At 44.6% G+C, this 17099-nt stretch overlaps 1 protein-coding gene and 1 long non-coding RNA gene across 3 annotated transcripts in view; both read left to right on the top strand.

The window, feature by feature from the left end:
• The window catches only part of hpda (4-hydroxyphenylpyruvate dioxygenase a), a 26012-nt gene extending 14033 nt beyond the window's left edge, over positions 1-11979 (top strand). The window contains exons 10-14 of the mRNA XM_064982423.1: positions 279-441; positions 1748-1819; positions 4311-4433; positions 4716-4832; positions 11690-11979. Of these exons, the coding sequence (XP_064838495.1) occupies positions 279-441; positions 1748-1819; positions 4311-4433; positions 4716-4832; positions 11690-11776 (562 nt within the window). The 3' untranslated portion in view covers positions 11777-11979. The remainder of the gene's footprint in view (positions 1-278; positions 442-1747; positions 1820-4310; positions 4434-4715; positions 4833-11689) is intronic.
• LOC135551049 (uncharacterized) lies at positions 7997-10508 on the top strand. Of its 2 annotated transcripts, none has more exons than XR_010457172.1 (3): positions 7997-8866; positions 9853-9912; positions 10184-10508. It is a non-coding gene; the product is annotated as an uncharacterized LOC135551049 (long non-coding RNA). The 2 variants fall into 2 exon arrangements; XR_010457171.1 differs by lacking the exon at positions 10184-10508 and having other exon boundaries at positions 7997-8316; positions 8382-8866; positions 9853-10028.
• Positions 11980-17099: the final 5120 nt, after the last annotated feature.

The raw sequence follows: 17099 nt of genomic DNA, 5'->3' as shown, positions 1-17099 counted from the left end.
CTCGGGTCAAAGTTACTCTTATATGGGAAAAAGGCAGTCAAGATATGGAAGAGGAAATGTAATCCTTTAGAGTCTATTGACGCATCCCTACGTCAATCTAAGTAACATATATATATTTTTTAAATCACCATCAAAATACATCAGTTTAAGCTAGAGAATTTTTTAAAATCTTTTTTTTAGATAAAACTTTACTAAATATATTCACGTCATCAAATAATTGATTCACCTTAAGAGTAATATATTTGTAACCAATTTGTTAACGGAACCACTGTCTCCAGGTATCAGAACTGCTTGCTGTTTCACCGGTTCTGGTCGATAGATGACAAACAGATCCACACACAATACAGCGCCCTGAGGTCCATCGTAGTGACCAACTATGAGGAGACCATCAAGATGCCAATCAACGAACCTGCTCCTGGCGTGAAGAAGTCGCAAATCCAGGTCTGTCCACTGACCTTTCACCTCTTTGTGTGTGTACTTGTGCGTGTCAGGGGACACAAAACAAAGGAAATAAAGGTCAGAACGTGACAGAGAGGTTGAAAATGTCAGTGAAGACACTTGCCATCTGGTCAGCGCATGCTCTCAGGATGGGTCCTGGTAATCCGTCTGGGCATTTTGAACCTGCTAAAACAACTCAGTCATCTGGAACAGCTGATGCTCTCATGCATGGTTCAGTGTTGAAAGTATCGAAGGTATTTTGCTCGTCTGGTACGCTCGCGTCACTGGACAGTTTGCGATTCCCTTTGTAATCCGTGAGTGTTTGCAAGCCCACATCCGATGAGCGTCAGAGCCGGTGTTGTAGGATTTGATCATGGTCCTGTATTGACGGTTCGTCTGAGTGTTTTGAAGGATTTCTTATAAAATACCGGATTAATGTTCCACTCCTTCAAAGCAGCAGCTCTAGCCTTTTGCTCAGTGCGGATGTTGCCTGTAATCCATGGATTCTGGTTGGGATATGTACATATTGTCACTGTGGCAACGACGTCGTCGATGCACTTATTGATGAAGCTGGTGACTGATGTGGTAAACTCCTCATCGGACGAATCGAATCCCGGAACATATTCCAGTCTGTGCCAGTGAAACAGTCCTGTAGCTTAGCATCAGTGACTGAGGTGGTATACTCCTCAATGCCATCGTACGAATCCCGGAACATATTCCAGTCTGTGCTCGCGAAACAGTCCTGTCGCTTAGCATCCGCTTCATCGCACCATTTCCTTATAGAGCGTGTCACTGGTACTTCTCAATTGAGTTTTTACTTGTAAGCAGGAATCAGGGGGATAGAGTTATGGTCGGATTTTCCAAATGGAGGGCAGGTGAGAGCTTTGTACGTATCTCTGTGTGTGGAGTAAAGGTGGTCTAGAGTTTTTTTGCCTCAAGCTGCCCAGATGACATGCTGCTAGAAATAAGGTCAAACGGATTTCAGTTTTCCGGATTCAAGTTACCGGCCACTAGGAGCGCCGCCTCTAGATGAACATTTTCTTGTTTACTTATGGCCCAGTACAGCTCTTTGATTGAGGTCTTAATGCCATCATCGGTTTGTGATGGTAAATAGACAGCTACAAAAAATATAGATGAAAACTCTCTTGGTAAATAGTGTGGTCTACAGCTTATCATGAGGTATTTTATCTACCCCGCCTGTGTTTATGTGTGTGTGAGGGGAGGGGTGAGGTGTGGTGTGTGTGCTGTGGTGAGGGGAGGGGAGGGGTGAGGTGTGGATTTGAACTTGATTGGGGCCTTATTTCAACAGGAGTATTGCGACTACAATGGAGGGCCTGGCGTCCAGCACATCGCCCTGAACACATCCGACATCATTCAAGCTGTAAGTCAATCATATATTTTCTGACTAAGAAATAAATACAACATTACAGTGCCTTCAGAAAGTAGTCATACCCCTTGACTTATTCCACATTTTGTTGTTGTTACAGCCTGAATTCAAAATGGATTAAATCGATTTTTCACCTCACCCATCTTCACACAATATATCATAATGACAAAGTGAAAACAATGTTTTAGAAATGTTTTGCAAATTTGTTGATAATGAAATACAGAAATATCTAATTGACATAAGTATTCACACCCTTGTGTCAATACTTTGTAGAAGCACCTTTGGCAATGATTACACCTGTGAGTCTTTCTGGGCAAGTCTCTAAGAGCTTTCCACACCTGGATTGTGCAACATTTGCCCATTATTGTCTAAATTCTTCAAGCTCTGTCAAATTGATTGTTGATCATTGCTAGAGAACCATTTTTACATTTTCAAGTAGATTTAAGTCAAAACTCTAACTCGGGAACATTGACTGTCTCCTTGGTAACCAACTCCAGTGTAGACTAGGATTTAGCCTGTGCTCCATTCTGTTTCTTTTTTATCCTGAGAAACTCCCCAGTCCTTAATGATTACAATAATACTCATAACATGATGCAGCCACCACTTATAATTGAAAATATGGAGAATTGGATTTGCCCCAACATAACACTTTGTATTCAGGAAAAAAAAACGTTAATTGCTTTGCACACATTTTTTTGCAGTATTACTTTAGTGCCTTGTTGCAAAGGCACAAAAGTAAAGGCACTATATTTTTTATTCTGTACAGGTTTCCTTCTTTTCACTCTGTCATTTAGGTTAGTATTGTGGAGTAACTACAATGTTGTAGATCCATCCTCAGTTTTCTTCTATCACAGCCATTAAACTCTGTAGCTGTTTTAAAGTCACCATTGGCCTCATGGTGAAATTCCTGAGCGGTTTCCTTCCTCTCCGGCAACTGAGTTAGGAAGGACACCTGTATCTTTGTAGTGACTGGGTGTATTGATACACCATGCAAAGTGTAATTAATAACTTCACCATGCTCAAAGGGATATTCAATTCTTATTTGTTTATTTACCGATTAGGTACCCTTCTTTGCGAGGCATTAGAAATCCTCCCTGGTCTATGTGGTTGAATCTGTGTTTGAAATTCACTGCTCGAAATACATATATTGTATGTGTGGTGTACAGAGATAGTCATTCAAAAAATCATGTCAAACACTATTGTTGCACACAGAGTGAGTCCATGGAACTTATTATGTGATTTTGTAAATGTTTATTCCTGAACTTATTTAGGTTTGCCTTAAAGGGGTTGAATACTTATTGACTCAAAACCTTTCAACTTTACACGTTTTATTAATTTGTAAACATTTTGGAAAAACATAATTCCACTTCGACGTTATACATTATTGTGTGTAGGCGTTACCCAACACTCTCAATGTAATCCATTTTAAATTCAGGCTGTAACACAATACTGAAAAAGTCTGAAAAGTACTGTATATCAGTTGAATATTTACAATCCATCCATTGGTAGGTCCCCTGCGGGACGGTTGAGCTAACGTAGGCTAATGCGATTAGCATGAGGTTGAGCTAACGTAGGCTAATGCGATTAGCATGAGGTTGAGCTAACGTAGGCTAATGCGATTAGCATGAGGTTGAGCTAACGTAGGCTAATGCGATTAGCATGAGGTTGAGCTAACGTAGGCTAATGCGATTAGCATGAGGTTGAGCTAACGAAGGCTAATGCGATTAGCATGAGGTTATAAGTAACAAGAACATTTCCTAGGACATAGACATATCTGAATTTGGCAGAAAGCTTACATTCTTGTTAATCTAACTGCACTGTCCAATTTACAGTAGCTATTACAGTGAAAGAATACCATGCTATTGTTTGAGGAGAGTGCACTATTTTGAACATGAAAAGTTATTAATAAAGAAATGAGGCACATTTGGGTAGTCTTGATACAAAATTTTGAACAGTAATGCAATGGTTCATTGGATAAGTCTAAAACTATGCATATACACTTCTAGTGGCCAAAATTTAAATTGCACCTGGGCTGGAATAATACATTTCAAAGATGATGCTACAAACAAAATAAAAAAAACGATATTTTTTTCTTTATATTATCTGTTACCAGATCTATTGTGTTATATTCTCCTACATTCCTTTCACATTTCCACAAACTTCAAAGTGTTTCCTTTCAAATGGTACCAAGAATATGCATATCCTTGCTTCATGGCCTGAGTTTGGGCAGTCATTTTAGGCGAAAATTGAAAAAAAAGGGCCCGATCCTTAAGAGGTTTAAACGGAGACATTCTAAGTAAGCAAGCACAGGCAAGACTTGCCCTAAGACATAGCTGTATACTCCTCCTACTCCATGGCATACAGCTATGTCTCAGGGCAAAAGCAAGCCATTGGAAATAACCATCAGCTTCATTCACCCAGTCTTCTTCTCTTGAGTTAAGCAAGTAGTGACAGTCTAAAGATCATCTACTCTGTCTTAAAACAGATCGTGAACCTCCGAGCCCGGGGGATGGACTTCCTGGCAGCCCCTGATGCTTACTATGAGAGCCTGAGGGAGAACCTCAAGACATCCAAGATCAAGGTGAAGGAGGACCTCAAGAGGCTACAGGTATATAGAGTGTCATGTCTTTAATCTCATACTGGGGCTCTTTCTCAATTCATCTTTCTTCGATTCCTCACATCCTCTCCTCTCGATCCTTTCTCAAAACGTATTGAAGGAAAAAGTCCTAGGTTCCTTCCCTCTGACCGTTTTAAGAAGCAAGGCACAAGGAATCGAGGACAGACAACTTGAGAGAGAGCCTGAGTGTAATTTAAATCAGAGCCGATACTTTAAGCTCAGTGTCCAAATGTCCTTATTCATTCTCTCTCTGTCTGTCTTGGCTGAGTCAAGGAACTGAAAATCTTAGTTGACTTCGATGACAAGGGCTACCTGCTCCAAATCTTCACCAAACCCGTGCAGGACCGACCAACCCTTTTTTTGGAGGTCATTCAGCGTCACAACCACTTTGTAAGTATACCAGATACTAGGAGACCAGAAGTCAATTAGCTTTCCCTCTGATTACAAGGGATTCTCAAATACCTTTCATTTAAAAACCACAAATGCCAGATTCTCATAGTCAAAATAGTATTTTTTTGTGAAATTAAGACTAGCTATGAAAGTGGCCCGGTTTCACTTGTATACGTATCTATTGCTATCTCTTTATAGAGGGAGTGTTGTCCAATAGCCCCCATTTCTCCCTCCCTCTCTCTCTCTCTCAGCCCTTTATAGGGGGAGTGTAGTCCAATGGCCCCCATTTCTCACTCCCTCTCACTCTCTCTCTCTCTCTCTCTCTCTCTCAGCCCTTTATAGGGGGAGTGTAGTCCAATAGCCCCCATTTCTCACTCCCTCTCTCTCTTTCTCAGCCCTTTATAGGGGGAGTGTAGTCCAATAGCCCCCTTTTCTCGCTCTCTCGCTCTCTCTCCCTCACACACACAGCCCTTTATAGGGGGAGTACAGTCCAATAGCCCCCATCTCTCTCTCTCTCTCTCTCTCTCTCATCTCTCTCTTTCTCTCTTACACATACACAAAGTCACCACTTGTAAGTTCATATAACCGGCAACACGTGTGTTCGCTCGCGCGTGTTAACACCTGTTAACCGGCTGCCACCCAGGGCAAACACGAGACAGAGTCATAAACAATAATCTATCACAGGTGCAGATTAAAGACCGACTGTAGCAGAGAGACCTGGAACTGAGGTAGAGTTGTGGATTGGGTTTCACCCTGTTCGTTTGGGTTTCTAACCAAGTGGGGCGGCAGGGTAGCCTAGTGGTTAGAGCGTTGGAAAAGTAACCGAAAGGTTGCAAGTTCAAACCCCCCGAGCTGACAAGGTACAAATTTGTCGTTCTGCCCCTGAACAGGCAGTTAACCCACTGTTCCTAGGCCTAAGAATTTGTTCTTAACTGACTTGCCTGGTTAAATAAAGATAAAAAATATATATATATTTTTAAAAAGTCCCCGCTCACTACCTGTTAGAACCAGTTAGAACCAGTTGGAACCAGTTAAAACCAGTTAGAACAGGCTCCATCAGTCGGCGTTTCACAGTCAAGTGATGATTGGTTGAAACTGAAACTCAAAACATGTAGGTACACCACTTCAAAGGAACGGTCTTCTCGGTCTTTTATCATCTTGATCTTTTTTTTTATTACGCTTTCAAATATTTACATGATTTTACTTGGAGCTCATAAATGAAAATGTTCTGGGGCGAGCTGGCGCTTGAACATACAACTCAGTGTTTAAGTCTTTTGCCTCAGGAAGTCAACACCAAAGACGCTATAAAAAAAAACTGTCACTGAATTCATACTTTCAGCCACAAATAACACAGATCTCTGAATGGGTTAGCGGTTAGAGTGTAGAGGGGTTAGGTAGTCTAGTGGTTAGAGTGTAGAGGGGTTAGGTAGTCTAGTGGTTAGAGTGTAGAGGCGGCAGGGTAGCCTAGTGGTTAGAGTGTAGAGGTGGCAGGTAGTCTAGTGGTTAGAGTGTAGAGGAGGCAGGTAGTCTAGTGGTTAGAGTGTAGAGGTGGTAGGTAGTCTAGTGGTTAGAGTGTAGGGGCGGTAGGTAGTCTAGTGGTTAGAGTGTAGAGGTGGTAGGTAGTCTAGTGGTTAGAGTGTAGAGGCGGTAGGTAGTCTAGTGGTTAGAGTGTAGGGGCGGTAGGTAGTCTAGTGGTTAGAGTGTAGAGGAGGCAGGTAGTCTAGTGGTTAGAGTGTAGAGGTGGTAGGTAGTCTAGTGGTTAGAGTGTAGAGGCGGTAGGTAGCCTAGTGGTTAGAGTGTAGGGGTGGTAGGTAGCCTAGTGGTTAGAGTGTAGAGGAGGCAGGTAGTCTAGTGGTTAGAGTGTAGGGATGGCAGGTAGTCTAGTGGTTAGAGTGTAGAGGTGGTAGGTAGTCTAGTGGTTAGAGTGTAGAGGTGGCAGGTAGTCTAGTGGTTAGAGTGTAGGGGAGGTAGGTAGCCTAGTGGTTAGAGTGTAGAGGCGGTAGGTAGTCTAGTGGTTGGTTAGAGTGTAGGGGCGGTAGGGTAGTCTAGTGGTTAGAGTGTAGAGGCGGTAGGTAGTCTAGTGGTTAGAGTGTAGAGGATGGCAGGTAGTCTAGTGGTTAGAGTGTAGGGATGGCAGGTAGTCTAGTGGTTAGAGTGTAGAGGAGGCAGGTAGTCTAGTGGTTAGAGTGTAGGGGTGGCAGGTAGTCTAGTGGTTAGAGTGTAGAGGCGGTAGGTAGTCTAGTGGTTAGAGTGTAGGGGCGGTAGGTAGTCTAGTGGTTAGAGTGTAGAGGCGGTAGGTAGTCTAGTGGTTAGAGTGTAGGGGCGGTAGGTAGTCTAGTGGTTAGAGTGTAGGGGGGCAGGTAGTCTAGTGGTTAGAGTGTAGGGGAGGCAGGTAGTCTAGTGGTTAGAGTGTAGGGGGGGCAGGTAGCCTAGTGGTTAGAGTGTAGGGGAGGCAGGTAGTCTAGTGGTTAGAGTGTAGGGGCGGTAGGTAGCCTAGTGGTTAGAGTGTAGGGGCGGTAGGGATGGGGTAGTCTAGTGGTTAGAGTGTAGGGGAGGTAGGTAGTCTAGTGGTTAGAGTGTAGGGGCGGTAGGTAGCCTAGTGGTTAGAGTGTAGGATGGTAGGTAGTCTAGTGGTTTGTCTAGTGGTGGTTAGAGTGTAGGGGGCAGGGTAGCCTAGTGGTTAGAGTGTAGGGGGGCAGGTAGTCTAGTGGTTAGAGTGTAGGGGTAGGTAGCCTAGTGGTTAGAGTGTAGGGGCGGTAGGTGGCCTAGTGGTTAGAGTGTAGGGGCGGTAGGTAGCCTAGTGGTTAGAGTGTAGGGGCGGTAGGGTTGTCTAGTGGTTTGAGTGTAGGGGGGTAGGTAGCCTAGTGGTTAGAGTGTAGGGGGTAGGTAGTCTAGTGGTTAGAGTGTAGGGGGCGGTAGCCTAGTGGTTAGAGTGTAGGGGCGGTAGGGGCGGTAGAGGTAGGGGCGGTAGGTAGCCTAGTGGTTAGAGTGTAGGGGCGGCAGGTAGTCTAGTGGTTAGAGTGTAGGGGCGGTAGGTAGCCTAGTGGTTAGAGGGGGCAGGTAGCCTAGTGGTTAGAGTGTAGGGGAGGCAGGTAGCCTAGTGGTTAGAGTGTAGGGGGGCGGTAGGTAGTCTAGTGGTTAGAGTGTAGGGGCGGTAGGGGCCGGTAGGTAGTCTAGTGGTTAGTGTGTAGGGGCGGCAGGGTAGCCTAGTGGTTAGAGTGTAGAGGCGGTAGGTAGCCTAGTGGTTAGAGTGTAGGGGCGGTAGGGTAGTCTAGTGGTTAGAGTGTAGGGGCGGTAGCCTAGTGGTTAGAGCGTAGGGGCGGTAGGTGGCCTAGTGGTTAGAGTGTAGGGGCGGTAGGTAGCCGAGTGGTTAGAGTGTAGGGGCGGTAGGGTTGTCTAGTGGTTAGAGTGTAGGGGCGGTAGGTAGCCTAGTGGTTAGAGTGTAGGGGCGGTAGGGTAGTCTAGTGGTTAGAGTGTAGGGGCGGTAGCCTAGTGGTTAGAGTGTAGGGGCGGTAAGGTAGTCTAGTGGTTAGAGTGTAGGGGGGGCAGGTAGCCTAGTGGTTAGAGTGTAGGGGCGGTAGGTGGCCTAGTGGTTAGAGTGTAGGGGCGGTAGGTAGTCTAGTGGTTAGAGTGTAGGGGCGGCAGGTAGTCTAGTGGTTAGAGTGTAGGGGCGGTAGGGTAGTCTAGTGGTTAGAGTGTAGGGGCGGCAGGTAGTCTAGTGGTTAGAGTGTAGGGGCGGCAGGGTAGCCTAGTGGTTAGAGTGTAGGGGCGGTAGGTAGCCTAGTGGTTAGAGTGTAGGGGCGGTAGGTAGCCTAGTGGTTAGAGTGTAGGGGCGGTAGGGTAGTCTAGTGGTTAGAGTGTAGGGGCGGCAGGTAGTCTAGTGGTTAGAGTGTAGGGGCGGCAGGGTAGCCTAGTGGTTAGAGTGTAGGGGCGGTAGGTAGCCTAGTGGTTAGAGTGTAGGGGCGGTAGGTAGCCTAGTGGTTAGAGTGTAGGGGCGGTAGGGTAGTCTAGTGGTTAGAGTGTAGGGGCGGCAGGTAGTCTAGTGGTTAGAGTGTAGGGGGGCAGGGCTAGTGGTTAGGGTAGCCTAGTGGTTAGAGTGTAGGGGTGGTAGGTAGCCTAGTGGTTAGAGTGTAGAGGAGGCAGGTAGTCTAGTGGTTAGAGTGTAGAGGTGGCAGGTAGTCTAGTGGTTAGAGTGTAGAGGTGGTAGGTAGTCTAGTGGTTAGAGTGTAGAGGTGGTAGGTAGTCTAGTGGTTAGAGTGTAGGGGTGGTAGGTAGCCTAGTGGTTAGAGTGTAGAGGAGGCAGGTAGTCTAGTGGTTAGAGTGTAGAGGAGGCAGGTAGTCAAGTGGTTAGAGTGTAGAGGTGGTTAGAGGTAGTCTAGTGGTTAGAGTGTAGGGATGGCAGGTAGTCTAGTGGTTAGAGTGTAGGGATGGCAGGGTAGTCTAGTGGTTAGAGTGTAGAGGAGGCAGGTAGTCTAGTGGTTAGAGTGTAGAGGTGGCAGGTAGTCTAGTGGTTAGAGTGTAGGGGGGCAGGTAGTCTAGTGGTTAGAGTGTAGGGGCGGTAGGTAGTCTAGTGGTTAGAGTGTAGGGGCGGTAGGTAGTCTAGTGGTTAGAGTGTAGGGGCGGTAGGGTAGTCTAGTGGTTAGAGTGTAGGGGGGTAGGTAGGGGGTTAGAGTGTAGGTAGCCTAGTGGTTAGAGTGTAGGGGAGGCAGGTAGTCTAGTGGTTAGAGTGTAGGGGGGCAGGTAGCCTAGTGGTTAGAGTGTAGGGAGGCAGGTAGTCTAGTGGTTAGAGTGTAGGGCGGTAGGTAGCCTAGTGGTTAGAGTGTAGGGGCGGTAGGTTGTCTAGTGGTTTGAGGGGCGGTAGGTAGTAGTGGTTAGAGTGTAGGGGAGGTAGGTAGTCTAGTGGGTAGAGTGTAGGGGCGGTAGGTAGCCTAGTGGTTAGAGTGTAGGGGCGGTAGGGTTGTCTAGTGGTTTGAGTGTAGAGGGGGCAGGGTAGCCTAGTGCTTAGAGTGTAGGGGGGCAGGTAGTCTAGTGGTTAGAGTGTAGGGGCGGTAGCCTAGTGGTTAGAGTGTAGGGGCGGTAGGTGGCCTAGTGGTTAGAGTGTAGGGGCGGTAGGTAGCCTAGTGGTTAGAGTGTAGGGGCGGTAGGGTTGTCTAGTGGTTTGAGTGTAGGGGCGGTAGGTAGCCTAGTGGTTAGAGTGTAGGGTAGTCTAGTGGTTAGAGGTAGGGGCGGTCTAGTGGTTAGAGTGTAGGGGGGCGGTAGTCTAGTGGTTAGAGTGTAGGGGGGGCAGGTAGCCTAGTGGTTAGAGTGTAGGGGCGGCAGGTAGTCTAGTGGTTAGAGTGTAGGGGCGGTAGGGTAGTCTAGTGGTTAGAGTGTAGGGGCGGCAGGTAGTCTAGTGGTTAGAGTGTAGGGGCGGTAGGGTAGTCTAGTGGTTAGAGTGTAGGGGCGGCAGGTAGTCTAGTGGTTAGAGTGTAGGGGCGGCAGGGTAGCCTAGTGGTTAGAGTGTAGAGGCGGTAGGTAGCCTAGTGGTTAGAGTGTAGGGGCGGTAGGGTAGTCTAGTGGTTAGAGTGTAGGGGCGGCAGGTAGTCTAGTGGTTAGAGTGTAGGGGCGGTAGGGTAGTCTAGTGGTTAGAGTGTAGGGGCGGCAGGTAGTCTAGTGGTTAGAGTGTAGGGGCGGTAGGGTAGTCTAGTGGTTAGAGTAGGGGAGGCAGGTAGTCTAGTGGTTAGAGTGTAGGGGCGGTAGGGTAGTCTAGTGGTTAGAGTGTAGGGGCGGCAGGTAGTCTAGTGGTTAGAGTGTAGGGGCGGTAGGGTAGTCTAGTGGTTAGAGTGTAGGGGCGGCAGGTAGTCTAGTGGTTAGTGTGTAGGGGCGGCAGGGTAGCCTAGTGGTTAGAGTGTAGAGGCGGTAGGTGGCCTAGTGGTTAGAGTGTAGGGGGGGTCTAGTGGTTAGAGGTAGTCTAGTGGTTAGAGTGTAGGGGCGGTAGGTAGTCTAGTGGTTAGAGTGTAGGGGCGGTAGGTAGCCTAGTGGTTAGAGTGTAGGGGCGGTAGGTAGTCTAGTGGTTAGAGTGTAGGGGCGGCAGTAGGTAGCCTAGTGGTTAGAGTGTAGGGGCGGTAGGGTAGTCTAGTGGTTAGAGTGTAGGGGCGGCAGGTAGTCTAGTGGTTAGAGTGTAGGGGCGGTAGGGTAGTCTAGTGGTTAGAGTGTAGGGGCGGCAGGTAGTCTAGTGGTTAGAGTGTAGGGGCGGCAGGGTAGCCTAGTGGTTAGAGTGTAGGCGGTAGGTAGCCTAGTGGTTAGAGTGTAGGTAGCCTAGTGGTTTAGGGGCGGTAGGTGGCCTAGTGGTTAGAGTGTAGGTAGGCCTAGTGGTTAGAGTGTAGGGGCGGTAGGGTAGTCTAGTGGTTAGAGTGTAGGGGCGGCAGGTAGTCTAGTGGTTAGAGTGTAGGGGCGGCAGGGTAGCCTAGTGGTTAGAGTGTAGGGGCGGTAGGTAGCCTAGTGGTTAGAGTGTAGGGGCGGTAGGTAGCCTAGTGGTTAGAGTGTAGGGGCCCCTACACTCTAACCACTAGGCTTCCCTGTACAAGTTACAAAACTGTCGTCCTGCCCCTGAACAGGCAGTTAACCCACTCTTCCTAGGCCGTCATTGAAAATAAGAATTTGTTCTTAACTGACTTGCCTGGTTAAATAAAAAAAATAAAAAATGAACTGATGATGTAACAGAGCTTTAATAAATACATTTCATTGATTGACCCCGTGTGTGTGTGTGTGTGTGTGTGTGTGTGTGTGTGTGTGTGTGTGTGTGTGTGTGTGTGTGTGTGTGTGTGTGTGTGTGTGTGTGTGTGTGTGTGTGTGTGTGTGTGTGTATCCCACCACAGGGCTTTGGGGCAGGAAACTTCAAGTCTCTGTTCGAGGCCATCGAGAAGGACCAGGATGCTAGGGGCAACCTCACCGTTTACAACTAAAATCACACCACCATTGTACGGCCACACCAACAAAGCCAAGTTCAATACGTTGTACTGAATGTCCGATGTTGTAAGGCTTTGCTTAAAGAGATTTAGAACTGAGATGTAGCACCTATTTTGATAAATGTATGGGACAAGTTGTTGAAAGCAATCTGCGAAATGTCTCTATTCTACGATCACTGCGATTAAATGCCTCAGCTTTCCACCTTTTATCTTTTGTAAGTTAAATGGGAGAATATATCTGGCCAGCGACCCACACAATGCTAATTCTAATATATATCTGGCCAGCGACCCACACAATGCTAATTCTAATATATATCTGGCCAGCGACCACACAATGATAATTCTAATATATATCTGGCCAGCGACCCACACAATGCTAATTCTAATATATATCTGGCCAGCGACCCACACAATGCTAATTCTAATATATATCTGGCCAGCGACCCACACAATGCTAATTCTAATATATATCTGGCCAGCGACCCACACAATGCTAATTCTAATATATATCTGGCCAGCGACCCACACAATGATAATTCTGGTATATATCTGGCCAGCGGACCACACAATGATAATTCTAATATATATCTGGCCAGCGGACCACACAATGATAATTCTGGTATATATCTGGCCAGCGGACCACACAATGATAATTCTGGTATATATCTGGCCAGTGGACCACACAATGATAATTCTGGTATATATCTGGCCAGCGGACCACACAATGATAATTCTGGTATATATCTGGCCAGCGGACCACACAATGATAATTCTGGTATATATCTGGCCAGCGGACCACACAATGATAATTCTAATATATATCTGGCCAGTGGACCACACAATGATAATTCTAATATATATCTGACCAGCGACCCACACAATGATAATTCTAATATATATCTGTCCAGTGGACCACACAATGATAATTCTAATATATATCTGGCCAGCGACCACACAATGATAATTCTAATATATATCTAGCCAGCGACCCACACAATGATAATTCTAATATATATCTGGCCAGTGGACCACACAATGATAATTCTGGTATATATCTGGCCAGCGGACCACACAATGATAATTCTAATATATATCTGGCCAGCGACCCACACAATGATAATTCTGGTATATATCTGGCCAGCGACCCACACAATGATAATTCTAATATATATCTGGCCAGCGGACCACACAATGATAATTCTAATATATATCTGGCCAGCGACCCACACAATGATAATTCTAATATATATCTGGCCAGCGGACCACACAATGATAATTCTAATATATATCTGGCCAGCGGACCACACAATGATAATTCTAATATATATCTGGCCAGCGACCCACACAATGATAATTCTGGTATATATCTGGCCAGCGACCCACACAATGATAATTCTGGTATATATCTGGCCAGCGGACCACACAATGATAATTCTAATATATATCTGGCCAGCGACCCACACAATGATAATTCTAATATATATCTGGCCAGCGACCCACACAATGATAATTCTAATATATATCTGGCCAGCGACCCACACAATGATAATTCTGGTATATATCTGGCCAGCGGACCACACAATGATAATTCTAATATATATCTGGCCAGTGGACCACACAATGATAATTCTGGTATATATCTGATGTACATTAATTAAATGACCTAGTTTTACAATGGAATTTGTCAGATAAATACAACAACAAAAAACAGGTTCATTTTTTTTACATACAATGTAGACCATATTCAGCACCAGAAGGTTTTTACTTCAAAATAATTTATTTGCATATAATTGGAATGAAGCCAGGTGGACACATCTGTGATGGCACATAGTTTCATATAGATATTGTTTCTATACAGAAAACATGTAGTATTTTTCAAAACCTGGACCAAAAAAAAAAAAAAATGGATAAATATATTAGTAAATAAATATATTAGTGACATATCACCATATTGAAATGTTCTATTATATATAAAATACAACACTTTATTTCATTTATGTTTTTGTCTTTCTCTTTTTGTACACAAAATATCCAAAAATATACTGACAGAATCCCTTCCGTTTCCATGGGGATCGTGTTCTGGCCATTTCAGCTCAGTATGCATTCGAAAAAAACAACAAAAAAAACAACAATAATCAAAAACAGAAAAGGACACAAAAAAAGGTTAATAAAATCACCCAACCAAAATGTTTCAGGGATCGCCATAGTTATATTGTTCTGATTACTTTTCCGTTGAGTTTCAGCAAAAGTGCTGGTTGGTTGTGATTTAGTCAATTTCAGCTCAGGCTGTAGCCTGGAATGCAGAACATTTTTACAATGTTTGTTTTAAAGGGAAACATTTGTGGGTGCAGTGTTCAGTCTGGTTTAACCAGGCTATAGGGGACTGTTCAGTCTGGTTTAACCAGGCTATAGGGGACTGTTCAGTCTAGTTTAACCAGGCTAAAGTATTAGCGTGAGAAGCTGTCTCCAAAAACACATTAGAAAACAAGGTATCGGTAAATATGTTAGAGAAGCTGTCTCCAAAAACACATTAGAAAACGAGGTATCGGTAAATATGTTAGAGAAGCTGTCTCCAAAAACACATTAGACAAAACGAGTTATGGGTAAATACGGGGCTGTAATCTACAGATTGTCCATGATTTTTGACTGCATACGATTCCAACATGATCTTGTAAAGCAAAACCTAGTGAATTGGGTTAAGATTGACACAACAGGAGGATCAGAAGGCATCAAATAACGCAAGCTTAATGTATTAGGTCTAAGATCTAAGAATAAACACCAACCAGTCCACAGGAGGTAGTGAATGAAGAGCACACGACTAACCCTTTTTGAGACCTGACTTCATAAAGGCACAACTGAAGTAAATGGAATAGATGGACTCATCTCATAACTGGTTCAGAGTGTTACTACCGTTGATCAGCCACATGACATTTTAAAGGTTGTTTTTTTATACGTGCTTCCAAATATTTAGAAAATACTCTGTGGATCAATAGGTTTATTCAATTCAATGTTTACCTCGGACGCAATACAGTCTCCTTGCACATGTCCACTGAGCCTCCATGTATTCAACTACAGTAAGAACTCAAATATATTGGAGGATATATACAGTACCAGTCAAAAGTTTGGACACACCTACTCATTCAAGGGTTTTTTGTATTTTTTAAAACTATTTTCCACATTGTAGAATAATAGTGAAGACATCAAAACTATGAAATAACACACATGTAGTCATGTAGTAACCAAAAAAGTTTGAAACAAATCAAAATATATTTTATATTCTTCAAAGTAGCCACCCTTTGCCTTGATGATAGCTTTGCACACTCTTGGCATTCTCTCAACCAGCTTCACCTGGAATGCTTTTCCAACAGTCTTGTTGGAAAATGCTGAGCACTTGTTGGCTGCTTTTCCTTCACTCTGCGGCGATCCAACTCTTCCCAAACCATCTCAATTAGGTTGAGGTTGGGTGATTGTGGAGGTAAGGTCATCTGATGCAGCAATCCATCACTCTCCTTGGTCAAATAGCCCTTACGCAGCCTGGAGGTGTGTTTAGTGTCATTGTCCTGTTGAAAAACAAATGATAGTCCCACTAAGCGCAAACCAGATGGGATGGCGTATCGCTGCAGAATGCTGTGGTAGCCATGCTGGTTAAGTGTGCCTTCAATTCTAAATAAATCACTGACAGTGTCACCAGCAAAGCACCCCCACACCATCACACCTCCTCCTCCATGCTTCACGGTGGGAACTACACATGCGGAGATCATCCGTTCACCTACTCCGGGTCTCACAAAGACACTGCGGTTGGAACCAGAAATCTCAAATTTGGGCCAAGCAGTTCCACCTGTCTAATGTCCATTGCTTGTGTTTCTTGGCCCGAGCATGTCTCTTCTTCTCATTGGTGTCCTTTAGTAGTGGTTTCTTTGCAGCAATTTGACCATGAAGGCCTTATTCACACAGGCTCCTATGAACAGTTGATGTTATGAGATGTGTCTGTTACTTGAACTCTGTGAAAAATGTATTCGGGCTGCAATTTCTGAGGCTGGTATCTCTAATGAACTTATCCTTTGCAGCAGAGGTAACTCTGGGTCTTCCTTTCCTGTAGCGGTCCTCATGAGAGCTAGTTTCATCATAGCAATTAATGGTTTTTGCAACTGCACTTGAAGAAACTTTCAAAGTTCTTAAAATATTCTGTATTGACTGACCTTCACGTCTTAAAGTAATGATGGACTGTCGTTTCTCTTTGCTTATTTGAGCTGTTCTCGCCATAATATGGACTTGGTCTTTTACCAAATATGGCTATCTTCTGTATACCACCCCTACCTAGTCACAACACATCTGATTGGCTCAAACGAATTAAGAAGGAAAGAAATTCCACAAATTAACTTTTAACAAGGCACACCTGTTAATTTAAATGAATTCCAGGTGACTACCTCATGAAGCTGGTTGAGAGAATGCCAAGCGTGTGCAAAGCTGTCATCAAGGCAAAGGGTGGCTACTTTGAAGAATCTCAAATATAAAATATATTTTGATTTGTTTAACACTTTTTTGGTTACTACATGATTCCATGTGTTATTCCATAGTTTTGACGTCTTTCCTATTATGGGATCCAAGAGAGGCATTCGGAGAAAGGGCTTGACTGACCGAACGGCACCAGGCTTCTATTTAAAGGCCGCAGGTTTGTTCGGTAAATGTTTGTTCGTGAAAACTGTTATGCTCCCAAAGTTGAATGAATTATGAATTATCAAGGCTTTCCTCCAGTTATTACACAGTCATTCTGTATATAATATTTTGCTACAATGTTTAAGATAAGGGCACCCCTGGTGAGCTATAGCCGCTGGTAGATGGGATATGGAAAGGAGACAATATCCTTGCTGGTGGAGAACGATAGGGTTGTGTAATAAGTGATGGGGTTAAAGGTCAGGGGTCAGGGGTGAAGAGCAGACGACATGGTTCATGTCCTTTCTGAGCCGAGCGAAGCTCCACCCACACTGCACTGCTGTTCTGGTGGCAGACCTACCTTTAGGTTCAAATAGAATTTTAAATATTTCACATACTTGAGCATTTGCATATTTTATCCTGACTGGAGTGCACGCCAGATGGGCGGGGTTTACATTTTTTTAGGACTATAACATTGGTCCCATGAATCAAGCACAGCTACAGTATTTGAAATATGTCAAATACAGTTTGAACCCAGGTCTGTGTGGAGGGCCCCTCCCATCCTTCACTGGCCACCAAACCAGCTCTCAGGTCAAACATACTACGTAACCACTGGCAACATGAGAAATGACATGAGCAAAACAAAAATAGCTTGTAATAACATAGA

This window comes from Oncorhynchus masou, chromosome 12 (assembly GCF_036934945.1).
Source record: "Oncorhynchus masou masou isolate Uvic2021 chromosome 12, UVic_Omas_1.1, whole genome shotgun sequence".
In the NCBI taxonomy this organism is placed as follows: Eukaryota; Metazoa; Chordata; class Actinopteri; order Salmoniformes; family Salmonidae; genus Oncorhynchus; species Oncorhynchus masou.
Note: the sequence above shows the minus strand (reverse complement) of the source record. Positions and strands in the feature narration are given on the sequence as shown.